At 35.2% G+C, this 27,746-nt stretch overlaps 1 protein-coding gene across 3 annotated transcripts in view; it reads left to right on the forward strand.

Moving 5' to 3' along the window:
* Positions 1-26,019, forward strand: part of KHDRBS3 (KH RNA binding domain containing, signal transduction associated 3) — an 82,104-nt gene extending 56,085 nt beyond the window's left edge. For 2 of the 3 annotated variants that reach the window (XM_031591253.2, XM_031591255.2), the window contains 3 exons: positions 6,686-6,768; positions 18,328-18,386; positions 21,174-21,776. In XM_031591253.2, the coding sequence (XP_031447113.1) occupies positions 6,686-6,768; positions 18,328-18,386; positions 21,174-21,265 (234 nt within the window). In that variant the 3' untranslated portion in view covers positions 21,266-21,776. Of the gene's footprint in view, positions 1-6,685; positions 6,769-18,327; positions 18,387-21,173; positions 21,777-22,680; positions 22,741-25,332 lie in introns of those variants that run through there. The other variant, XR_004166646.2, reaches the window with a different exon arrangement.
* Positions 26,020-27,746: the final 1,727 nt, after the last annotated feature.

The following is a 27,746-nucleotide window of genomic DNA, read 5'->3' on the forward strand; positions in this document are numbered from 1 at the left end:
CCATGTATCTAAGATTGTTGTCTAAATGCTTCTTGAATACAAACAGGATTGAGGCCGCAATAAATGTTTTTCATGCCTTCATTTTTACCACTAATCTTGTATTAGGTGGCTTCAGTACCTACTGGGTGTCTTAATATCCACTCTGTAAGGTGTTCAGGGGCTATATGGAGTCTAGCTGATAAGAAGTTCAGAAGTTCAATCATTTAATACAGCGTTCTGATTTGTAAGTATCCTTTCTGCATCTCTTCACTGAGATCACACCAGATTTGGAAGATGTCAAAAAAATGAAAGTGAGGATCACACAGAGCATAGTGTGGGAGCAGTTTCTTGAAACTATGTTGATTTTGCAAGGCAGGCTGCTTTTAAACCCGACTTCCTTCTCATTAACATTAATTTGCTCACTTACTGTTGCTTGTAGAAAAGGAAAGATCTCTTGGAAGTGGCTGCAAAGTGTTTGTATACCATATGGAAAACGTGAAGTTTTTATTTCCAAGTGAACATTTCTCAGGATGCAAGGCAAGATATTAGGCTAAGAGCTAACTCAAAAGTCATAAGATTTTATAAAGGATGAAAGTCTTAACTGAATTGAGTTCCAATATAATTTTTGTTTCACTTTGCAGGAATTACACCATGTTCTGATTTGCCAGGGCATTCAACCCTGCCTGCAGTGGGCAGTGGGATTGGAACTAGATCTTTTTGGTCCCTTTCAATCCAGGCCATTCTGTAATTCTGAATTCTGATATTTTCCTTATAACTTGTAATCATTTTAATGAAATTAAATTCTGATGTTCTTGTTCACTTAGTTTTTTTTTCAGTGAAGCTTTCAGTTCCTGGGAAAGGATTTGTCGTAACTTCATTCTCTAGGGATTACAGAAATACTCTCTATCTTTTCTGTTTCTGTTCCCTTTTGTGGGTAATGCTGTGGTTTACACTGAAATCTTACTTGATTTTTAAAGCAATGTGTTTACTGCGTTGTGGCTTTTCAGAAGTACTTAAAGTCAGGGTAGATTCTGGTTAGGCTTTTGGAAAGGAAGTTCAGAACACAAAAACATCATTTCTTGTCTTTTTGTATGTTTCAGAGTTCTTTCACTTGCTAAGTAGGTCAAGCAAAAATAAATGTTCAAAAAAAAAAAAAATTTAAAGATACTAAGTCCCACAAGTCGTTGCTTGTTTTCTATTTATTTATTTACTTATTTATTTTTAATAACTGTTAGTATTTTCAAGATGAGCCAGAGAAAAGAGAAACAGTGGAAAACCTCTTGGTTTTTGTCAGGAACTCAGACGTTTCTTGATTGTGGAAACAGTCAAATGTTTTGGTGACAAAGCTGGAACGTTTCTCTTGCCTGCCTATCTTGATGTTGAAATACAACCTATATTGCGCATATAAAATATTTCCCTCAATTATTTCAGAGTTCAATCTGCTAATCATAATTTGGACCTCTGTGACTTGATGCAGTTGTGTAGGTGTGAGTCTGTGATTCTGGCTCTGGCTCCTGCCATTCTATACAGGAAAACTGAAATACTCTGGCCTTGATTTCAGTTCTGTTGCCCATATTCTTTAGCAACTTCTCTAATTATTATTTTATTTTAAAGTGTGTGAAACAGGACCTACCAGTGCACCTTTCTCATTTCATAAACACCTTGCTTGTTCTGGTTGAATGTGCAATCCTAAATGAAAACAAATGAAAATGTTCAGACTAAGAGCTTAGAGCCTGTGCCCGTTTGCTGCAAATGTACTTAGTGTTATCACTCGGACTTCAGATGGTACTGACTGCCCGTGCTTGTCCTAATAGCTCGCTATTCCCTATTATTTAAGTGATGGGGTGATGTCATTTTTACACAGTAAAATGGCTGTTGCTTCCTTTTACCATTTTAATTTGCCTAAAAAAAAATGCTTCATGCTGATATTACCTCATGTGCTTTCTCCGTCAAGTCCATCCCTGCACTCAGTACTTTTCTGAATGTGATAGTTCTTTTCTGAAAGGTAGGCACTCCGCCGCCATTGGGTGATAAAGTACTGGTGTGAGTATTAATTTCTGAGAATGATGAGGAAAGGAAACAGAAACCCTTACGTTGTAGTGATATCAGCCTTAATTTTTTTTCCCAAGTGAATTTTCTTATTGAGAGAGGTGGGAATTTGGTTTCTTATTGATTTAATTATTTTTTTTCAGCACTGCAAATGGCCTTGCTAAAATGAAATTTTTACAGTTGTTTTTTTTTTTTTTTTTTTTTTTTGCCTGCTTCTGCCATGCTCTCTCTTTGAAACATTGTGATGTCACCTAAAGATGTCCCAAGCACTTATCTGTTATTGTCGTTGCTTGGAGGTTATAATTCAAAGCCCCATTTCCTATTCCCTATGAACAAGGGAATATTTAAAGTACTCGGTTATTAGAAGGAAATGCAGATGTGCAAGACAGCACAATTCATGATGTTTTGGGGGCAGTGCAGAAGTTTTGACAGAGATCTCTTTCATTAGCTTTATTACCATTTGACTCACAACTCTAACTTAGTGTTTAACATATTTGAATGATGAATGCTTACGCGTTGCCATTGGTTCTATCTGAGAAAAATTTCTGTGCTGCTCTCCACTCTCTGGATTTACATCAGTTGCAGCCACTGTAATTAAGACAACTGAGGCATGAGTTCTCTTTAAGAGGAAATGTAATGTGATGCTAGCTTAATAGAGTAGTAATTAAGAAGGTTTGAGATTTTACAGAACTGTTTCATATCATTTCAGAGCATCTGCCATATAATTCTACCTAATCTCTTAATTTGAAAATAAATTCCTAAGATCAGTATAGTCTCTCGAGATACCATTCTTGTTTATATTTCAGTTGTCCTGTGAAAAATATCTGCACTTTTAAGTCAGTTGTAGCATTTTCTGCACAGTATTTTTTACATTTTTGTATTGTAAGCATAAACTGTGCAGCACGTTTACTGCCTTTTCATCAGACTAAGTTTGAGAGTTGGTTTTCTAGGTTGTTCTGAGAAGCAGGATGGTGAATCACAGAAACAGATTGCTTCCATTCATAGATGAAATGTTCTTGCTTTTGTTTTTGGAAGGCAAATATGAATGTACTGATAAAAAGGCTGTGAAGGGTCTGGAGCACAAGTCCTGTGGGGAGCAGCTGAGGGTACTGGGATTGTTTTGTCTGGAGAAGAGGAGGCTCGGGAGACCTTACTGCTCTCTACCACTGCCTGATAGGTAGTTGTAGTGAGATGGGAGTCTGTTAGTAGTGACAGCACAGGAGGTAATGGCTTTAAGTTGCACCAAGGGAGGGTCAAGTTGAATATTAGGAAAAAATTTCACAGAAAGAGTAGCAGAGCATTGGAACAGGCTGCCCAGGGAGGTGGTGGAGTCACTGTCCCTGTAGATGCTCAAGAAAAGGGTGATGTTGCACCAAGGGACAGATGTGGTGGGCATGGTGGGGATGAATCAATGGTTGGACTAGAGATCTCAGCAGCCTTTTCCAATCTTTAAGATTCTATAATTCTGTGGTTACTGATTATCTTCAGCTAGAGGTATTATTTAGCCCAGTGTAATTGGAATCTAGGGGAAGTCTATTGTATTGCTTTTGATAGATACTACGAGTGCAAATGCTGTCTACTACATGAAATGTAATAATGACTTGCAATAGAAAAATAATATTTTAGAAATAACTGAAAGATGCCAAAATAAGGCGTAAAAATGTCATGGAAGTATTTGTATGAAGGTGAAATTTTTCTTTTACTCACTTGCAGCAGTGTTGGCCAGTGAATCTGATGTTCTTAAATATACACCTATATTTTATACTTTTTATTATATTTGAATATATTATGTTAAATTTACATGTTTTATATTATTTATATAAATATAAATGCAAATATTTACATTCATGTTTACATGTTTTATATTACCTGAAACATGTCAGGTGGCTGAGAATCCTTCACGTAGGTATTAGCTAATATTAAATGAGACATTTATTGAAGTCACAAGAGGTCTTTTTCAGAAATAAAAATAAAAATAGTGTGGTTTTGATTGCATTAAAATACTCTACTTTGCCCAGCCTTGTTATTGACTTCCTGAAAGACAAAGTTTTCAAATCCAGTATGATTGACAGAAAATACAACGTCAGACCTGGTTCATGGAATGTTCCAGTAGAGACTTCAGCTGCCCCTGTGCCCTTAATATTTCAAGTGTGCAGTATAAAATCATTTTGAAATTTGAATCTTTTCTGTTCACGAGATGTCAGCAGCTTTATAAAAATATTCTTTTTTTGCAGCATGTAGCACTGGATGTTTATTTTTTATATAAATTTGTGATTTTTATAAATGTAAATACGGCACTAAAATCAATCTATTTAAGCAGATTGTGATAATAAGCAACATCATGCTTAAGCGATAGGAGTCCTACGTATAAAAAATAGAATCTAGCTATTTTTCAATCAAAGCTCAGTTACCTACAGCAAAATAGTAATAATGAAAAAGATATTAGATTCACTACTGTAGAAATGAGCATGTGCAATAGTCAGCAGTAATGAGTTCCAAGCAAACTTTCTGTGGAAGGGAAAGATAGCACCAGACACTCAAGTGTAACACAAAAAAATGGGTTTTCCCAAAATTCTGCTTTCATTTTGTTGTATGCCTTTGTTAACCTGATAAGTCCGTTCCTTTTTACTTTGTTCTTATGTCTGCAAAAAGTCATAGACACACCATGGCTTCGGAGTAGTCGTTTTCCCCTTTTTTTCCATGCCTTTTTTTAATGAAAAAGTTGATATAAATGTGAAGAATAGGACCAATTCTCATTAAATGTTAAAAGGTTAATTTCAGTCTTCTGCTTCGTTTGTTGTCACTGTTATGTGCACATAGTTTGAAATCTGAGAGCCCCTCTTAGGGTTGGAGCTTTCATAGTTGGTAGATTCTATGAGAGGAGCCCAAATGTCACGTAAGTGCTCTGGAACAGAGCAAGTACATTGGCTCAGACAGCTTCTGCTGTTGATCAATGACTCTATTGTTAACAGATGTCTGTGCATTGCATCAATAAGTAATAAAGTGCTTGTTCATAATTAAGTGCCAAGAGGCAATGGTTTTGTGGGCTGAGTGTGCGGTGCATCAAGGAAAATTCATATCCGTATCAGATGGGCAAAGAAAATGCTAAGATTCTATTTTAATATTTAGTTTCAGCGCAGTGAGTTGATGAAAGAGAAAACAATGAATTTCCTTTTCATTTTAGGCATGCATTTCTTTTTACAATTGGAGGAATCTTTGTTTCCTCTTCCAGACATAGGAATTAGCTGTTATTCACCTCTACCTGCAAATATTGATAGACGTCCTTCTACTAATTGCTGTTGGGAAACAATAATCTTTATTGGTCAGTGGTGAAGCAGTATTGATGGGCTGATTGCTTGGTTTTCCATATAAGCAATATCAAGTGACACGGAAAGTTCTAAAAAGCCTCACAGATAGCAATTTCACAGCTCTTATTTGGTTTGAGGATGTCATTGACTCTGCTTTAGAAAACTTTCCTTCCAGCAGGCTGTCAGATTGAGATCACTGGAGGTGTTTTCCACTGGCATTGGACAATCTTTATCTAATTGTCACAAGTAGTTGGTTTTATTGTTTTCAGTTATTACTGAAAGATTTTTTATAAGGTTTCTTTCTCTATGAGAGAGGTTGTTCTTTTTTGATACTTTATTCTTATATTGCCAGGGTTGATAACCCACTTTCTCAGAAAACATAATTTATATGACATTACATGATCTTCATTTCTCTAACTCCCTTTGTTTTCAGAGGGCTTTCTTATTTGGTGAAACTGGACAAGATACTTCTAAATATTCACTGAGGCCTTTGGGATATTTGGATAGGATTTCCAAATTCTCCTTTATGAGGGATCACTATCAAGGAAATGTCGTTTTTACTGATCATTAGCTGAGCTTAGTTCAGTTTACTGTGTTATCTAGTAGTAAATTAGTGGCAATTCTATATTTTTCCACATTTCATCTTTTAAGGAAAGCCCAGCATCATTGCCAACCATTTTCATATTAAACTTCTGTATGGTGTGTAGCTGGAGCTTATTTTTTCAGCTTGAAATGCTTTGCTATTGTGGAAAAAGCAGTTTTACACTATATTCTTAAACTTCAGGAGGAACAATGTTACATTCCTTACTTTCAGTGTTTTAAATAAGAGTTGCTAAACTCCCACAGGTTGAAGAGTATGCAGAAGACATTTGAAGTAAAGTTGTGGTTCTTACTAGTGCTATCTTTTATATCTACATAGGAATATGGAATTTGGTGTCCAAAATAAAGAGTCAGTTACGTAAGCCCACAGTCTTTTACTCAGATGCTCTGGTTCCTATCTGAGGTCCTTTCCAGAACTCTTGAAGTTCTATGCCTCTCATGCTTCAAATTCAAGTATATGGAAATATGAGGCATTTGTACTGTTCTCTGCACAAGCCAATATGTTGAACTAAAAGTTCTATTTTGAAGCATGTTGCTGCCAGTAGTTAATGAGAATTTCAAAGTTACTGTACAGTGTTAGATATCTGTGAAATTAGTTTCTATGAACTTCAAGATTTTGCCATTTTAGGGTGTACATATGTCATGTCTGTTTTTTGAGAGCATAATCTTTCATATTTAGGACTGAATTACTATCTTGTTTGTGAAGTTTTTGGGGGTTAATATTTTAATTTTCTTTTATATCCTTTCAGGAGTACGATGATGGCTATGGAACTGCTTATGATGAGCAAAGCTATGATTCATATGATAACAGCTACAGTACTCAAGCACAAAGGTAAGTTTCAAGTTCAGTAGGTAAAATACTGTGCAGTTGGAAAGTTAATTTCACTTAAACTTTTTCAGATTCATTGTAGACAACAAAAATATTATAAAAGTTTTATTAGAAATAACCTGCTGTGTTTTGTCTATGGTGCCACTAGTATGAAAGTCAATTACTGAGTGGTTGAAAAGAAACAGAAGTGATATCTTGAAAATGATTTATTTTCTTTGATTTTTGCTTAAAGAAGTTACTTGAAAATTCCATGAATTACATAGAAAAATAATGTGTCCAGATTTCCAGTAGTGAGACAAAAAAAAGCTGTGAAGTACCAGCTACTTGTATTAGGTAGCAGTTTGAATTAATAGCAAACACCATGTCGCACAAAGTTTCGCTGATGATCCCCAGTATGAGCTGTTTCTAGTGGATACTTTTGAAAAAGGAGAGCGAATTCTTGTGCATGTTTTACTGAGGTGTAATTTGGTTGCTTGGAATAATGAGAGCTTCAAACCATGCCCACTGGAAGCAAGACAGAAGGGGAGGGAGATGCTGCTGGGTGTGTGTTAATGAAAGAATCAGAGAAATAGCATTTAGCTTCAACAGTGTTTACTCTACTTTTTTCAGTGCAGTCTGAAAGACTACAAAACAATTAAAAGCAACATTGAGATCAAAGCTGTTTATAACTGACATCTGCTTTACTTTAGTGTTGACACACCCAACTTAAATTTTGTTGTATTTATAAACACTTCCCTGTGCCCATCAACTTCATGTGAAAAATCTTAGTGGAAAGTTCCGATGTCATTACTTTTGAGAACTAACACAAGGGAAATATTACCTTTGTGTGTATGGTACTTGATTCCTATAGTGTTATAAGCTACTAAAAATGGATTTAAAAAAAAAAAAAGACATGACTCCAGCAGTGTAGGACCTCCAAAATACAATGCTCTGTAGGCATTTAGAGACCAGTTGCTGGTAATAGATTTTATTTTTTTTTTCCAAAAAGAAAATTACCAGAATAGTCCTCAACTTTTATGTTGGTAATTCTGTACTATTTTACTGCTTCTAGTGTTGGGTAACAGGGTTTATTGCACATAGCAATCAGATTTCATTACCAAGTCATTTGACTGAGCCAAAACTGAAAACATTGCTAGGATTTGCTTCTTTTTCATGCTAAGGATTTCACTAGGATTTCTTTTCCTTTGAACTAATATTAGTAATTTTTTTCCTAAGAGATGAAATTGCTCATAAAAAGACCTAACAATGATATGTGTATGTGTGGACATTATATATTCTTCAGATATGCTTAAACTTGTTATGGAAGGAGATGCTTTACAAATTGATTACTATGTGATTTCCACTTAATTTCAAAATACTATTTTTCCCATAATTTTGTTAAGTATGCTAAAAGAAAACAAAAAAATGGTTCATTTGTACATTTCTCTTGGGGTGTGGATGCTCATTCTCTGCATGTTTTCTGGTTTGGCAGAAAAGAATATTAGGTTTGTCTTGGCAGGCAAGAAATAGTAACTATCAACAGCCATCTGAGCTACCTAAACTAATAGCATTTAATTTGAATATCAATAGTAGCCCATATTGCAAAATGTTTTTTAACCACAAAGAGATGTTTTATCATATTTAGTTGCATTACAGTGTTCTTTCTGTGAAGGAAATTATGGAAAACAGAATTGTTGTCATAGTTTAAATTTTTCTTTATATTTTACCTCACTTGCAATGCATGGATAGAAAAGATGTTTATGCATAGAGAGCATTCACATGTTTAAAACACATTTAACAATAAACGTATTCTTATTTCCATTTGTATGTTTAAAGCAGTGATCTTTTTAAAAAGCAATAGTATTTTAGAGTATCTTCTGGTACTGATTTCTCAAGAATATTCTGATAGTAAAGATATTCTAAATTAACAAGGAAATTTGGGAGATGACTAATGAACTGAAAAGATGAGTTTTGTTTATTAAATCATTTGCAGTAGTTCTTCAGTGCATGAATTCTCTTCCTGCACCTCATTAGAACTGGTTAATGTTTATAGATGTGTTTTCTTTTGTGATAAAGTTGAGATGGTTTGAATACTTATTTTGTTTTTAAAGATTTTCCTTATTTCAGTGATTCCTTTCTTAAAAATGGAATTTTGCACTAGAATTGAAATAGTTCTATATTGTTTTTTGCATCTTTAAGATGTATGCATCAGGAGCATGAGTTCTTCAAATTCAGCCACTCAGTACAGGACAGCAATACTCTCCAGTATTCTTTTTAATTTTAATATGTTCAGTGTAATTTCCAAAAATGGCCAAAATTGAGATGGACTAGAATGGTGTAGTATATGAAGAATAGCATATTCTGTATATCTAAGTGCAGTGGGGTCGCTCAGAATGTCTATTTGTTTGCACACTTCTTCATTCCTGTTACTTGTTTGAGGCTACCACATCATGTTTGTTTAAATTTCAGTGGTGTTTTACTTAACATTGTCAAGTACAAGAAAGTATCTAAGTCGTACACAATGTGAAGCTTTAGTTAAAGCCTGTCACAGCATTAATAAGGAGAGAAACATCAGAGTTCTTTCTAAGTTCTGATCCATCTTAATGCCCTGTAATCCTGTAGAGGTTGCTTTCATTTAAAACATTTTCTTATCCACAGTTGTTTGTTCATGCGACAAAGCCCCAGATTGTGGTGCTTGGGGGTGTTTTGTTTTTTTTTTTTTTAATCAGAATTATTTGTTATGGTTAAAGAAACTTTAAAAAGATATCCCTTGGAGCTGCACTGAGCTTGACTGGTTATCTTGACTGATTTTCAGAAGAGATGTGACTAGATTACATCTAATTTTTCGCAGAGGATCCTTAGACAAAATTTATATTAGGGAAAACTAGTAAGGTGGTTAAACACTGTTCAGTGTTTTCATAAAAAGCTGAACAATCTAAAATGAATTTAACACAAATTTCTCAACTTGAAAATCACACAGTTGCAGCAGTCAGTAATTTTACTTATAGAGCAATGAAAACTGGTCAGAAGCTCTGATCGCTTAAGGGAGGTGCATAATGCATAGCTAAAGAAAGCAGCAAAAGTAGAGCTGAAGATAGTTGGTCATGCAGCGCAGATATCCTATTATGCAGTCAGTAATTCCTTTAGGAAATCTGTCGTATAAAAACATATAGTAATTAAATATTGAAGAGCTATGTCAAAAACTTGGGGATCTTACAGTAGAGTGTGAGTTGTAAGTGCGTGATACTACTGCGGCATCTCCTTGTGGGGCTCTTGGTTCAGATGCTGGTGTGTGTCAGATGCATGTAGATTTGATAGCACCCCTTACCGTGTGTGTGCATGCTCACACAACACAGCTGACTTAGAATCATAGAATAGCTCAGGTTGAAAAAGACCTTAAAGATCAAGTCCAACTGCAACCTGACCATACTCCCTAACTCTAACAACCCTCCGCTAAATCATGACCCTGAGCACCACACCCAAATGGTTTTTAAACACATACAGGGATGATGACTCAACCAGCTCCCTGGGGAAAGTATTCCAGTGCTTAATAACCTCTTCTGTAAGGAAGTTTTTCCTGATATCAAACCCAAACTTACCATGGTGCAACTTGAGGCCATTTCCTCTCATCCTGTCACCAGCAAGAAGAGACCAACTCCAAGAGACTTCCCAAATTCATCTAGAGCTCCGATCTTTGACTCAGATTTATTGCAGTAAGGTAGTGGACATTTCTGTGGTCCGATATTAGTGCCAGAACAATTTTAGTACAAAACTGTAGGGAAGAATGTTGTGGAAGAAACCAGAGAATTTAATGGGGTCTTACTTTTTAGCTGGTAGATCAATCTTGAGATTTTTTTATGTGAAGAAAAAAAAATTGTTAATTTTAAGTCTCTGAAATGTTTTGCAAATTGAGCGAATGTGCTTTTGTCCCTTAGTGTTTCCATACATGATCTGCACAAGTGTTTGCGAAGACAATAATAGGGCAAAGAGAAACGGGTGCTAATATATCAATTGGCACTGTCAGTTCACTGTTAAATGTTCTCTAGAATACATAAGATTTATCGCTGAGGAATTGTAGAATAATGGTAGTGTATGGAAACAAAGTCCACCAGGGAGATGTACTACATCATTCGGATTTAGCGTTGCCATCTGCTTAATAGCATTGAGATGACTACAGAGGTACTTATGATCAACCATTCATAGCAGTGACAGATGCTGCAGAGAGTTAACATGCCAGAGAATGAGGTTTGTTACTAAAATTCAGATTATGTGATAAGGTTGCTGAGAAAGGGGGTGGGTTTGTTACCTCTCCAGCAGCATTAAAGGTTTACTGTTTGCTTTTAAGTTTGCTATCAAGAGGATGGATAATGCTGCTACTGTAGCACAAAAAAATTTAGAGAACCCCATCTGTCTGCTTGTGCCACTCAGAAGTTTCTGGTAACTCTTCAGGCTTCTCTGCTAGCATTTAAAACTTTTTGTCAGGAAAAAAAAAAAACATAATGATAATGACTATTTTCATTATTTTTTTTACCTAAAACAGAGATGAGCAGTCTCTCCTATAAAAGAAATGGTTCATATAACTGTATACCTGTGCCTGTTCAGGGCCAAAAACAGTAAGTCATTCCTGTAGTCATGTACTCATTCGGTGTTTAATTTGCAGCTGTTATAATTTTAAAGTTGCTTTAGATCTTCTGTCTGAGTGATCTTGACTCCATTGCAGGAGAATTTAATCTAAACACCGATTAAAAACAGGGAAAGGTTAGCACTTAAAATAATTGCTGGCTTTGTCTAGTTTCCTATGCTGTTCTCTGCTTTCCGCATTTCCTTCTTAATCCTCCAGATTTCTCTCAGCAACAACCATTGTGCTGTTGCCTTAAGCAGTGTTTCTCAGTCACTTTTCTAGCATATTGAACAATTACTTCCACTTTAAATTACACTAAAATGCAGTGCATTCAAATAACTGCAATTTGTCTGCAAACTTTAGTGCCATCTTGTCCAGCTAATCTGAACTTTTTGAGTGGATTTACAGATTCTCTTCAGTCCACCTTTCAATGCATCTAGTTCAGTGTGCTTGCTTTTTAATGTGTTGAAGGAACAGTGCATGATGCCACTTCAGATCATTTGTCTAAAAGCTTGAGAAAAGAAACATGTGGCAATTGCTAAGAGTGATAAAAACTCAGTGTTATGGATGCCATGCAGTGAAGCCTTATTCTTCACCATTCATCAAGTGACTGATTCAAGACAATTTTTTTTTGCAGAAGACCGTGCAAGGACTCTGGTTGGAAAGGTTTGAGGAAGTTTGTGGTTACTAGCTTGAGGTAGTTAATGAAGAAAATATTACTGGATGTCACATCAAGATAAGGAAACAAAGGTATAAGATCAGATAATGGTGTTGCTCAAATAATGCTGAATTAATATAGGTAAATTGATTAGCCAAAGTTCTCCAGATTTCTCAGTCCCTCTTCTAGTGCCACTGAAGTGGCACCTTAGTTTCAGCAAACTGATTCTGAGGTTGTATTCCTTGCCCAGGCCCAGAAATGCAGTCCTGCACATTTTCAAAGAAGAACTCAAACTTTCAGTTATGTTCTTAAACTGTGCGTAGTAGTTATACAAAAGCAGGAAACATTACTGTTTATGAATAGAGGGATTTTGCAGAGTTGAGTAGATGGATTTGAAGCTAGCTTATTTAGGTGTTGCTGTTGGCATTTCCATGTTAATTGCTATCATTTTGTTTGTGATGCTCGGTGTTTTAAATTTACATTAAGTTAAGTTTGTCAGCAGTCAAGCATTTCCAGGGTGCATAAATATGCATTATATGCAAAACAGTGTCTGTTAGTGTAGCTTTTCAAGATGTGATTCTCTATATTTTAATGCTAGTAGCAGTTAGTATTTCATGCTCTAGCTTATAAATCAAATCAATTCACAGCATTGTTGGGATAGTGAGAATGGCCACTATTTTGCAGTTTCTTTATTGTTGCTTATGAGCACCTGGTACATAGAAGCTTGTTGTAGGCTATAGTTCTGCACAAATAAGGCTTCAAAAGCATTATCATAAACAAGGTAATACATCCTTTAACTGAAAATCCCTGCCATGTGGTTTCCTGTTTAATTTTTAGGCTCATTTTTTGGTAGAAATTTCTTTCTACACTTGTTGTATCTGGTTCCTCAGGTACTTCTTTAGATACATAATTTCCTTTTCTGTCATCTATGAAGGTGTGAGAAAATATTTGTGTCTCAATGGCACAGTCACTGTTAATGGTGATTCTAGCACGTGTGTTTCAATTAAAAAAAATAATAAAGCTACAAAAATCACTGATCGGAAGCCTCAATACACAGGAATATAACTAAGCCAATTCAGCGTAATGATGGAAGAAAATTTCAGATGGGGAAAAAAATAATAACACAAGTATTTCATTTTGTATGTTCCAAAAAACGGGGAAAGTTTTTCAGAATCTGTATGTAGGTATTAGTGAATGTCACAACTTAAGAAACATAATTAATTTGAAATAGTAATAACAATACTTAATAAAAAACATTCTTAGATACCAAAACTAATTCTAGCTTGTCCTGGTTTTCTGTTTAAGTTTTCTGTGACTGTTCCTTAGTCTTTTGAAAACATACAAAGTGCATAATAATAAATGATCCACAGACCTTGGAAAAATCTTCGAATGGTGTTAAAGCGTACCAAGAAGTAAAGTACAGCAAAGTAGTGTAAAATTGTGAGTAATTGTGAAATCTACAAACAGAATTTGATGGCAGACTTAATTTTTTCATTTTATGTGAGTGATTTAATTAAATTTAGGTGTCTGTACAGAATCTTAAAAACAGTATGGTTGAATTGGCACAGTATAATTAAAGAGGGTATTTGGTGGGACTTAGAAATCTTTCCTTGACTGATTATACAGGTGGAACTGTGTGAGAAAAGGGTAGGTAAAATTGAATCTGTGTAAGAAATACTTGATAAGGAGAAAAATTAATTAACAGTGAATATTTTTTGAACATAAAAGGCTATGAAGATGTTAATGGTTACTTCTGGAATTAGTCACAAATTAAAAATACATTAATTTTAGTGCTTCAATTTGATTAGAATATGTTTTTAAAAAGAAGGTAGCTTAAGCTTCAGTAATGAAGACTATAAGACCTTATATTGAGTAGCGTAAAATGAATTTTGGAATACACAGTTGTGACTTAAGCTTCTACTTAAGAAGATGACTTAAGCTTCAGTAATGAAGACTACATTTAGTGAGATTAAATGAATTTAGAAATACCTTGTTGCTAAGCCTCAGTATGCAGCAGCAGGGATCCCAGAGGTATGGTCTTTGGAGACAAAAGCTGGATGATTGGACTTCCAGGGTTTAAAAATTATTGACTTGGAAATAAGTTTAAAGTTGTCATATGTGGTAACCAGTTTCATTGAAAGATAGGGAAGGAACGAAGACTACATCACCCGTTTACAGCAAGAAAAAAGATGGCATTGTAATTTCACACTTGTAGGAGACTCAAAAATATAGATAAATAAGATTGATTTCCCTGATAAGTGGAGAAAGAATTTCACTGAAAGCTCACGCTTTCTTGGAAGCCAGTGAATAGTAGGCAAATGACAAGAGACATAAGAAACAGGTCTTTATCAGTTCAGGACACATTTTTATGTTACAGAACATAAGAATATGAGCATTAATTGAAAACTGTAGTTTTATCTATTAGTGGCTACCCTGAAGTATTTGCTTTTCTTGGAAGGGAAGAAAAATTTTACTGGTTTCTATCAGTGGGAGAATATCTATTTAATTGGGCAAGTCTTAGAAAAGGAAGACAGTTGCAGAAAAACTTTAAACTTGTACTTTTTTTCTCTTCCATCTTGAGTTTTGCTTTAGAAAAAATAACTGGCAGATGGAAGTTTGTACAATTATGGCACGAGATGCCATGAAAAACGATCAGTCGATCAGTTAGTACCCATCAGAATTTAAATTTTATTGTGATATAATCACATCAAATGAGAGCAACGTGTAATGCAGTTGGAACACACAACACAGACCCACAGAAGGCCAACAAACAAGCCTTTGCTGTTAAGTGGCTTCATCTTCTTAGTGCAAGATGAAGAGGACTGCCTTACTGAACTCTACAAAGTCTAACTGATGCCATTCAGATCTTCGTTATCCCCACTGCTCCCACTGTGCTGAGAGTTCTTGTCTGTTTGGAAATGTGGGGAAGAAAACACGTACTTCAGCATTAGTGTTCTTGTTGGTTCAAATTTCTATTCTCGTTTAGCTGTTGAAACACATTGATACACACCTGGATTGTTTGGGGCTTCCAGTTTCGTGTCCTTTGGTAGCAGTCTTGTTCTCTCATCCTCAGACTGCTTTGCAAGCCAGAGAAATGTGATGTGGGGTTGTTTGGGGTTTGGTTCTAATTCTCTGGATAAACCAAAATGCCAGTAGCTCAACTTGTTGGTTTCTCTGCTGGTGCTTTTTGGTATTTTGTCTTTCCCATGTTTAGGAATGGGTTGTTACTGTAGTCTGGTTTCACTGCAACAATGTAGGTTCCTACTGCTGCCTTTCCTGGGAAGTCATCTTACTTGCTTTGTGCACTGTAGTCACTCCTGCTGCTTGTCCTTTGCGTTTCCCTTTTTGAAATATGACACGTGATGAGAGTGGAGACCAGGTGTAAATGACTTGAATGAGTTTACAGATATCAGTAACCAGACATTCCATGTGGTAAAACTGCTTTAAGGAAAAACAGTTCTGCTAGAAATACATAGACCTAGTTCTGTGCCTGGTGGGTAGCTTCAAAATGCAGATGTTTATGAAAGCATTTCACTGTTCTTCAACACAAGTAAAAAAATTTACAATTCCTGCCGTAAAAGTAATTTCAAAACAGTGATAGCTAAGAGAATCCTTGAGAGGGCACTGTGGTCATCTTTTTGGATTATAGGAAATAGATTTGCTATTTGTATTATGAGATTAAAATGGGATGTAGTTTAAGAGTGATTGCATCATTTTCTCGTATTTTATAAAGCTTGCACAAATAGGTCTCAACTGCTTTCTGTATTAGACATAAGCTAAGATGCAGGCTGAGAATATGAGCCAAAGAAACTTCCACCAAGAAGAGTTACAGCTGTGCAGTAAATAAAAAATATATCTATAAGATCCCAGAAAGGACTTGAATCTTCTCTTGATGTCTGGGTTTCGTGCTACCCTTCTGTAAACTGGATTACAGAATCTATTTTAAGGATCTACAAAAGCATTAAGAACATATACTCAGCTTAATGTTCAAGACAGTTCTGGAGATGAGAAGCTTCACTAAGATGATAGTTGTCCTGACAGTAATACTTAGGGCTTATTCCTGTTTGCTGTTGACAGATGGATTTTGATATCAGTGGCAGCTGTGCATGACGATTTGAGGGGGGAGATGGAAGGAGGTGTGTCCTTGTGGAAAATTCTGTTCAGATATGGTCCTACCAGTCAGGGTCTATCATGTAGGACCTCTTGCTAAAAAGATCCTTACCTGTTCTTTTTACATCACTGTTGTGTGTGATTCTGAAGGACAAAGGTGACATTTATGAAGCTACTCTTAAAACAAAATACCTTCCCTGTTTGGAAGTTTTCTTCAGTTGTTTTCTGAAAACGCTCTGCCTTCCATCAGTTCCAAAATTAATTCTGATATCCATGTGTAAAACTGATTTTTCTTTTTTTAAGAAAGAAAAAAAAAAAAGCTGGCTTTCCTCACTGAGAAGAGGGAAAAGTTGAAGTAAAAAGTATTGCATTTCACTGGGCAACTTCTCCTTCCTGTTATTATTTCTATTCTTATATAGATCATTAATTTTGAAAGATCAGACGATTAATATAAGATAAGCCATGATATCCTTTTAGTGCAAGTAGAAGATTTTCCCTTTCAATTGTTTGTTTGTTTTGCAGTTTACATAATGTAAAATGAATCACTTTTTGTTTAATAGATATTTAAGTCTATGAAATGAAACCCTGCAGAAGTCATTCTGACAGGATTGACAGATACGGGAATAGGGCTCAGCTGCTACAGGCCTCTAAACTTGACAGTTTTAAAATAAATAATCACGTACTGTGTGGAGGGATAGAGCATGTCAATTTCAGGTTGGTTGTCAGAATAAAGACTGTTCTATCACTGGCTGCTGCAGGGAAAGATTATGTTATATGTTAGGCTTCAAACCTTTGACCTTATTTCTGTGTTGTATATCACATGGGCTGACAAATCACATATAGTACTTCTGTTGGGTACAGATATATTGTGTGGGTTTTCATAGTGCGCTGTTAACGCTTTCGTTCAGGAAGTTTTACATTAACAATTAAAAAGCACTCAGTTACAGTTTTCAGATACGTATTTGCACATCAGGGCTTTACTGTATTTGGTTTAGATTATTTTCTGGAATCCAGAAGTTGCTAGTCAGAAACCAAAGTCTATGGTGATCTTGTTCAGCTTAGAAGTGATTGTGACTTAAGAATTATTTGTATTATAATGTTCTATATGCTAGTTCATGTTAAAGCTATAAATTGCCTTTTCACTGTGGTTTTTGTTCTGTTAGCAATCCATCTCATTTTGGAAATGCTTTGTCAGTATTTGCAATTATTTATTAGTGCAATTATTTGTTAGTGTCCTTATTTCACAAGGATTTCTTTACCCAGCAGGTAGAGATTTGGCGACATCAGGAGTATATATTTTCCAATTATCATCTTTGTGCTTTGCCTGTGGTTAGAAAGAAAACGAGACACTTGTTTTTAATGTCCTGTAAAGGTGTCTGATAGACTTTTCTTACATAATGGATGGAATGGGCAAGATATAACAGCCTATATGTAGCTACACTTATACAAAATATGAAAGGATGATGGAAATATCACTTCTAGTAGTGCTTGTTCTCTAGGTTCCATTCAGTGATCTTACTGTGAATAGAAGATGTCATTATGAAATGGAAGACTGTTTTAGTCCATCGTTGTAGTATTCATACAAATTTTTGAATACTAATGACTGCAGAGTCCTGCTTTAAGCTTTAAATTCTGATTATTATTTCTTTTCGACTTGTTTAAGCGATAGCCTTTGCATTTGTGCACATCTGTCTTGTTTGAAAGATGCTAAACTCTGCAAACATTTAGGAGATGTATAATCCTCACTTATCCTTCATTGTTGTTTTGTTTTGTTTTGTGAATTCAAAGATTCAAATGCAAACCACGAGGAAGTAGTAGACAATGATAGCAAAGGAATTAGTTTCAGACATTACCTGATAATCTTTGGCACTGCTAAGATTTTCAACTTTCCCTTCTGTATGTGTAATGATAAATGTAAAATTCCCACGTAACGTTTTGCACTGTGCACTAGGGTCTCAGTGATGGAAAAAAATCAACCTAAACAGATGTAAATGTGGCTTGGTTTTCCTTATCATTAAAGAACAGTGAGGACCTTTTAGCTGCATTGTCACTCGAATACTTAGTTTCTTTAGCTTAGGGCACATCTACGTTCTAGATTCTCCTTTTTGGAGTCAAAAAGTGTAATGATAAGCACTGTTTCTTAAAATCTAACTGCTTTATTTCTTGCTTTCCTTCCTGCTTCCCTCCTGTACAGTGGAGCTGATTACTATGACTACGGCCATGGACTGAGTGAAGAAACATATGAATCGTATGGTGAGTAGCTTTGAGCTGAGTGACTACAGTAGTAAAGATGTCTGAAAAAATAATATAATCAAAGATGTAGAATTTCCGTAAGGCAAACTTCAGTTCTGCAGTGGCTGACAGCTGCTAGGAATTCCTGTACTGTCACAGAACTCCACATGTGGTTATTGAGAAGAACACTGCAGGAGGCTTCTGTGGTCTATTAGCTAGTGTACTCATGTGAATCTGAAATCAAAGAAACAAACTAAAAGAGAATAGTCTAAATTGTGCTGCAGATATCATTTTCATGTCTCGTTCAGTGAGATTTAAACTAAAAAAAGACCTTGTTGGTCCTTAGTTCAGCAGTTGTTTGCTGCTGAAAGTAAATGTTTCTAGTATGGCATAACTGGTGGTGAACTCAATACCAGCAAAGAATATGCTGAACTTCTCTGACACAGAGCCGAACCAAATGCATTTAAAACTTTTATGATCTTTTTGCATTATTTCATTGTCATGCGTCAGTCCTGTGAAATCAAGCAGAGAGTCATTAGGTAAAGGTTGTGGAAGTACTTTAGGTGGCTAATAGACACGAGGGCAGGGAGTTACTCATCCGGCGACAAAACAATGTGTAATGAAGCAAAAACCATATGCCAGTAGTAAAGATCACATTTTTTGAGGTAGAAGTGTGGTAGTGACAGGTTTAATTAAAGAAATCTGTTACGGATTAGAGGCATAAAGCATGTTAAAAGGCACCTTTGCTTAAGGGATAAATATTAAATCTCTGGCTAGAGATCAGAGAAATTAAAATCTAGATCATTCAAATATTATACATTTGAGGATTGCTAGTACATAGTATAAGAGTTGTGATTCTGAGTCGTGCATGTCACAGGATTTTAGAACTTAAAAGAATTTTAAGAGTATTTCTTTAATTATATTTTAAAACATTTGCTGTGGAAACAAACATTACCTCAACCAAGATCCTTGTCTTGATAAACCTGGTCTAAAAAGAGATGTCCCTGCCTATAGCAGGGGGATTGGAACTAGCTGATCTTAAAGGTCCCTTCCAATCCAAACCTTTCTATGATTCTATACATATACTAATATGATAGTTTCTACAATGTCACCTGATTAATCTAGTTCTTTTTGCTTAAGAGAAAAGTCAGTTCATCAAAAGAGGTGCTAATTTGAAATTTCTTTATACCACATCACTTTTGTTTGGTATTGATAGTTAGATATATGTAAGTGAAATCTTTATTTTTTCATTAAAGTAAACTCTTTGCCAAAGTAAGTATGATATTTCTAAGAGTATTTCAAGAATGCAGAAGTACAGTAAGTCCCCTCAAACTGTCCTTACTACTAAATAACACTGCTTTTTATATGTAAACTGTTCTTTAGAGCAGTCCTTAAAAGCTAGAATAGTTTTTAATTTCTTATACCTTTGGCAGCTGTGTGGCCAGTGTTCTTCTGCTTAATACGAGCCTTGTTTTCACTGTAATGAATAAGAGGTTGCTTTTCATGCATATTACTCTGTTACCGGATGGCTAAGGTAAATTTTAACTCTTCCAGCCTTACAGTGATATTTGAGCTTGCATCTTTTACTTACTAGTCCAAATGTTCCACCCACCTCAGTGTGATATGTAGCTTAGGCACTGCAGGTAACCTCCTATTTTTTTTTTTATTATTATTATTTTTTAATAAAATAGCTGGAATTAGACTATTACAAAGAGATGATGAAATTGTACTCTTGAAATTATTGATTTCCTAACTGTGTCAGCTGACGGCAGATATGTGCCATCAGAGGAAGTTGTTTTATCACTCAAAGAAATACAGAGGTTCTTTGTTTGTTGACTGTAGTATTTTTGTTCTATTGACTTGAACATTTTAGATTACTATATCTAGCCATTTAGATTTCATTTTTAGTTTCTGCACAGCACTGGATGCAGTTGTACACCTTTATGCTTAGTGCAGAGCAGTTCTCAGAAGACAGATCTAGAAGGTGTGTGGTTGCTTTCGGGATTTCTTTTTTTGGGGGGATTATATGGTACTCTGACTTGTGCTTACATTTTAAAGCATACCTAAGGCATGTTTTGTTAAACTCTGCATTTTGTCCTGAATCTTCCTCTTGTTATGAATGCCTGACATCGCCTTCTGATTTTCATTTAATAAGATGTGTTGCTATTTTTTCATAATATCTATGACCATGAAAATGGCAGAATTATGAAGCATTAACTATAGCACACATTTTTGACAAGGTTATTTTGCTGTTAAAATTCAAACATGTGATGTATCTTGCTCCTTAATTTTATAATCTACCTTCATATTCCTTGCCAGTTAGAGGAAGTGAGTGTTTAATGAAGTCCGTTGTTGTCTTGAGATTTTTAGAAGCCACAAGTGTTTGCAGTGAAGTTGCGGCTTTTCACTATTAGATTGCATATATGAATTAAGCCTAAATCAGTATTGTTCAAAATAAATTTATTTCTGAGTTACTTAAATATAACTCCGATTCTTCAGTTATTTCATTCTAGTCTGTTAATGTACATGGCATTACATTTTTTACCTTTGCACTATGGAGGCTCAGCTGAATGCCAGAAGCTTAGATCGTTTCACCTTAAGTCTTGTCACACTGCGTGCTCTTATGGGCTGAAAGACTAAGCTAGCTCATTCAGATCTGTTGCATCCACATGTTTTTTGACCAAGTGTTAAACTTCCATTTGTATATCTTGGTTTCAGTAAATAGCGTTTCCACTGATTTCAATTTAGAAAAAAGTACAGCATTGGAAAATACTGAAAGAGGTCTAACTGTGTTTTCCCCTCTTGTAGGACAAGAAGAATGGACCAACTCAAGACACAAGGCGCCTTCGGCAAGGACGACAAAAGGAGTCTACAGAGACCAGCCATATGCCAGATACTGATTGTACTGTCTGATGTTGTGAAATATCCAATCTCCACCAGTCCTGTATACTGTTCAAAGTAATTTTTTCTATGAACAATCCCTTTTTATTAAATCAAAGCGCTTAAAAATCTGAATGGATGGACTGAGCTTAAAATATTTTGTTGAAAGAACAACCTGGACAGAAAGATATGTAAAACAAGGAACTTTGTTATTTCCAAACTGTATTTGAAAAATAGGTGATCCAAAAAATAACCTTTGATTAACTAGTGTTAAACTAGGTTTACTAAATATGTTAGTCCGTTCTTTTAACATAAGCGTAACCTTTTATTTTAAAGGTTTTCAACAACTTAGTTTTTAGTTTTTATTTTCAGCCATTTGCTAGTTTTTTTCTCTTTGCAAACATGCGTAAAAAGGGAAGCAAATTACAAATGCAAATAATGTGGTATTTTGTAACTCAAGTCTTGAAATGTTCTGTAGTGTTAAGCAAAGTTTTACCCTTGCTTGATACTAAATAAACTTTTGAAAGAAAATCAGTGTGTGTGAGATTAATTTTATGCTCTATCTTATAATAAAACTTCATAAATAGTAGTAAACAGGGAGAAATCCATTTAACAGCGATCAGCATAAAAGGCTTATATTAAACACTGCACAACTTTTTTTTTTAAAAAAAAGGTATAAACCTAAATGTACGTCTATATACTCACCGTAGATATAAATGCTGTTTAAAGTATCCAAATGGTATGGATCTGCTTGAGTGCCACATTAGATCAAAATATTTTTGTAAAAAATGGGTTAAAATAGCTAATGAATTTTCTGAAAACGATGTGACTAGTTTTCACCTTGTTGAGCGTTTTTTCACTAGTGCAACTTTGGAATTTTTATGAGAATTTTGGTACGTTAATGACCACCTCGCTCCGTGCTGGAAGCAATAAACACAAAGCTTTTAAAGACTTTCTGACTTGACTAATTGAGGTCGCTTTCGTCAGAGGCAGAGGATGTGTAACCCTTAAAACGGTCTTCATTTGCAAAGGTAAATAAATCCAATAAGATTTTAATCTCACTAATTTATTTTAGTTTAACCAATAAAAACAGGGAGACTACAACTTAGAAAGTTTCATTTCAGAATGTAGGAAAGGTTTCAAGAACACCTAAATTCTCATTTTAAAACGTTTAATTTGTGTCAGTAATCTAAAATCCTTAGCTTAGATAGTTAAATGTGGACAAACTATTCCCTATTAAACAACTGTAAAACCTCATAACCAGTAGTTTGTAATATATTATTTTTCCATAAATTCTAGTAACTTAAACATTGCAAATGTTATCTGAAGCTTTGTTAATCATTAAGTTTCTATTGTAGTTCAATTTATATTGTTTTCTTTATTTTTTATTTGAAAATATTTCAGATTTAGTAAAATGTTTTTTTTCTCTTGTCAGGAAACTCAACTCCTTGGACAGCCAAGACAAAAACAAAAACCTTGATCTTCTGATGCTTTGGTAGGTACCTTCGCTCATCTCTGAAATTATTAGATAAATAATGGAGCTTCTGATCGGGTCCTTAATTTTTTATACGTGAGGCTTTAATTACATATTGGTTAAAAGTACTGAAATAGAATACAATCAAAATCACTGGCCATTTTCAATTCCTTGGGAAAAGGCATGATTTTAAATTGTCATTAAACAGGACATTAAACTGTACGGGTGCAGACACTGTCCTCTGGCTGTTCGCTTATTGTGTAAATGTATCTGAGACTGGGAAATAAAAGGTATATTTACCTTTGATAGCACTTCAGCTAATTAAGAATTTCATCACAGGAGAAAAAAGAATGCAAGTGAATGTAATTTTATGCTACTGATGTTCAAATGGGAACTTAAAATCCTGATCTGGTCAGCAGGCTTGTCTAAAGTGGTTTTATAAAGCTGAAAAAAGCATTTTGTAAAAAGATTTAAAGGGGAGCATTTCTGCACAAGAAGCAAAGTGAATTTTGGCACAAATGGAGAGCAGGTCACTGAGAAACATTAGCTATAGAATAGCTAGCTGTGCTGTTTCTGATAAATCCAGTGCATAAAGTAAGAAATAATTGAACTATTCTGCACTGATATTCTCTTTGCTTCCTAGTTGGACCAGTTATTCTTACTGCTAACCCCATGCACTCATTGCCTGTAGTGGACATGAATTAGAGCTCCATACTTAAAATGCTTTATACATTGTATTGCATAGTATATTTAGGAGGCAACTGTCACAAGCTAAAGGATTTTTTTGTACATACAAATATGCTTTTAGAACAATTTTGAGACTACTGTGAAGACTTAAAGTAGAGGATCTTAAAAAGGTTAGAAAAGCATGGAGAAGATTTCTGCCTGAATGGGTTCAAAGAGCAAAGATTCAATAACTGAGAGAAAAAGTAGCTGCTAGAAGCAGCAAAGCGGAGCATCTTTTAAAAAACACACAGTGAAATTGTTTAAATCTCTATTGACACATTCAACACCATATAATCATGAAATCGTTTGAGTTCGAAGGGACCCTTGAAGGTTATCTAGTCCAATTCCCCTGTAGTGAACAGGGATACCTACAGCTAGATAAGGTTGCTCGTAGCCCTGTCCAGCCTGACCTTGAGTTTCTCCATGGATGGGGCATCCACCACATTTCTGGGCATCCTGTTACAGTGCTTCACTACCTTATTGTAAAAGACCTTTTTCCTTACATCCAATCTGAATCTCCCCTCTTTTAGTTTGAAACCATTTATCTTTGTTGTATTACAGCAGATCCTGCTAAAGGGTCCGTCCCCTTCATTCTTACAGCCCCTCTATCTACTGAAAGATAATGATGTTTCATGTAAATCATTAAGTATTCATTTGCATATACAATGAAACTGTATGGCTTAAAACTAAAATGGCTAGTGGTAGAGCTTGGTGAGTAGGTGAACCAGTGAATCAGAAGTGAATTCAACCTTCTGGAACGCAAGTTGTATTTTTTGATGTTATCCTTTGTTAGTACCTTCTGTATGAAGGATGAATTTGCTCAGTTTCTCTGCTATACAGTCCTGTAGTTCTGTAAACCTTAATTTTCTTGGTTCTGTTTGGAGGGAAAAATAAAAATAATAATCAGGTGTTCCTGTGAAATCACTCAGAGAATGTTTGCAGCCACCATTGTGTAACATGCTGGCACATGATTGGATATTGCCAGTCACGTTGGTAAACTAATCTCATGACGAAAGGCATGCTCATTCTATAGCCAGAAATATCAGCCTTGGTCTTGTGTCATATCTGCATCTGACAGGAGATGTAATAATCCCCAACCATGTGGTGTTCCCATTTAGTACACATGTCCCAACTTGACAGAAAAGCTGACCATTTGAGTCCTTTTTTATTTGCTCTACTAATGAGAAGAAAATTTCAGAAATTCATTTAAGAAAAAAAAGTATACGTATGTAGGGCATAACGGTAGTTAGAATGTTAAATCCAGTAAGTCTTCCTTCTTTCAGTGCTCACTTTGATACATTTTATTTCTCCTATGAAAATTTGTTTACATCACTTAAAACTAAAATTCTGTAGAAACTGCAAATTTGTGGTATGAAATTTTTCTTGACACTTTCTGTGATAACATGCACTGGTATTATGTTGAGCTGTTGCATTTTTTTTTTTCTTTTTTTTGGACTAATTTTGGACTAATCCATGAAATGAAATCTGTTAAGTTTTGAACAAAGAGAAAAATAATCTAAAAAGGGGCGTAAGTCAAAGTGAGAGGGAGAAAAGACAGCCTTTCTTTTATTACAGCAAAATTTAATGAACAAATAAATGTTGCTTGATTCATTCTAGTAGGATTTTATGTTCTTGCATGGGTCAGTTGCTTCGTTATTGGTCAAATAATATGATTATAGTGACACAATTAGTTGCCTTTATTGAACCTATTATCACACTTGCATTGAATTCAGTGACAGCAGTCTTTGCAATGGTTTCCCTAAGTCTATGTGTATTTATTGTACACTTTATTGCCTGATCCTTCTGCTTGTAATCTGACAGTCTTCAGAAAACTAGTAGTTACTACTCTCAGGTTGTGTACAAATAAATTGTTTTTCTCTTTTTCAGGAACTTCTGCCATGTTAACTACTGACTGCTTAGAACATTGTACTTGTCCATGTGCCTAGGCAACAATGAGACAGGCTTTGGAGTATGAAAACTCTGTTTCTGTATTTCTTGTATTAAAGCCTTAAAGTGTATAATGTATAATTTTTAAAATTACTGTATATATGAACCCTTATTTGTTTAGTGACTCAAAATGTTCTACTTGGAGCTCAATAAAGAATTTTCATTTAAGTTCCTGTTACAAAGCAATAATGCAACTTCACATTCCTTTAGTGACTCTTAGCCTTACGCAGCAACTTAAGCGTGTGTTAATTCTCATGGCTAGATTTTAAATATGCTTTTGGAAATAGATTGTCTGATGTATGAACAACATGGATAAATTAAATGGAGGATCAGTATTTCTTCTGGAAATTTATGTATTAGCTAAACATAAACACCAAACAAAACTCATGGGTAGTAGTGATAATCCAGTTTCCTTCAGAAACTTGTATAACATGGTGTTTTAATTCCTGTCAGTTGTATTATGCTGCTTATTCTCTTTCACTTGGTGTTTGCATAGAATTGTTTTCTCTAATATGCAATCACTGGTTTTCTAGTAGTAGTCCTGGATGAGGCTTTTACACTTTGATTAATCTTGTATCTTACAGTTCTGTTTTCTCAATGCTTTCTGCTTTATTTCAATTGTGGTTGTGATAATTTGTAACAAATAAAGTTCTGATAATTCAAGTCCTTGTGCTTTGCAAGTAATATTTAGGGGAAAAAAACCCACGAGTGTCCCATTCTTGTTACACGTCCATCAGATGTATTTTTTGTGTATTCACTGAGTCTTATTCCACCAAAAACTACAACTTAGGCCTAATTTACTTTGAATAAGCCATGTCAGGTAAAATCTTTACACCTAGTGGCTCCTCTTCAGCATATGTTATTTTCTAATACTAGATGGAAATTTATTGGGCAACCAGGGAATATTAATATTTCATGTTAACCTTTACACTGACATTAATGTCTTGAGTAATAAATAGGGGGTAGGGGGGGAGGGGAAGAAAAAAAAAACAACTCTGATCATAGAGAAAAAAATGTCTACTTCCAATATTTGAATATTTAAGTTGATTTTACCAGTTACTCTCAAAGTTGTTGGGAAAAAATTTCCCTGCCATCATCTCTTACTATATTACAACTGCATTTTTGCAACGCTTTCCACAGCAAGCAATAAGTAAACAGTAAATAAATAACATACTTTAAAAGCAAACTTCAAAAACATTTGAGTAAGCTCCAGAGATGGGTTGTAATGGATTCTCTTCACACTGACAGACAGGAGCCTTCAGTGTGGAACAGCACCAAACATTTTAAGTAAGTGCTGGCCAAGGATAAAAATTATCTGTAGATCCTGGAGAGGTTTGGGGGGCTGGAACTTTGATAAGCAGAATGCAATTTCACTTGCTGCAGTTTGAACTGGACAGTAGGATTACTGGCACGATCTCATTTGAGGAATATTACGAACTATTTAATGAGTAAGGTATTCACTCCAGAATGAGTTTTCTAACACTGATACTGAAATGTTTTGCCAGTATGATTTATTTTAAAATATGGCACTATCAAAGCTACCTAGCATTGCCAGTAATTTTGATATGTTTTCTGATTACTGAATAGCCTAGCATGGAAACTGATAGGGTCAAGTGAAAGTGGGCTGATTGCAGGCTATCTATTCTGTATTAAAAGCAATTTGCTTGATTCCACTAAAAACTTGCACTGTGACTCGTTATTGCTGGGTTTTATTCTTAGTAAGTGCAATAATGTATTTTTTGTGATCTCTTTTGCGTGAAATCTTGGTCATGATGCAAGAGAGGAGTGTTTTGTCATTCACCTCAAGACTCTACATGGGTGTTGGAAGGAAGAGTGTATCCTACCTATGCTCTCATTGATGACTCCCAGCTTTACTGGGGTACAGCAGCCCCTATGGTTCTGTGTTATCAGGTCATAACGTTGCATTACATAAAGGTTTGGTGCAAGGACATAAGCCTGCACCTTCAGTCTTCATCCTGGTCTTTCCAGTTGTGTATTTCAGTGTTTAATGATAGTGGTCTCACCACATTTAGGTACATAAATTTTGGAAAGAACCTTTAAGTGGATGAGTTGGATCAAACCTTGGTTAAGTTGGATCAAACCTTGGTTATCCATCTTCTAAAAAATGTTGCTGAGTGTAGTTTTCAAGTTGGAACTCCTTATCCTTCTGAGTAAGAGAATGGAAACTTTAAAGATGAAAATAAGTAGTTATAAAAGTTAAAAATATATTTAATATGCCGATAAATGGTACTTGGGTGGTAAAATTGCCAAGGAACTGATGTCCAACAGCCTTAATGCTGCCAGAGCTGAGCAAATGCACAAGAATCAAGAGCATCTTTGACTTCAAGTTTATG

This window comes from Phasianus colchicus, chromosome 3 (genome assembly GCF_987193195.1).
Source record: "Phasianus colchicus chromosome 3, bPhaCol1.hap1.1, whole genome shotgun sequence".
Lineage (NCBI taxonomy): Eukaryota > Metazoa > Chordata > Aves > Galliformes > Phasianidae > Phasianus > Phasianus colchicus.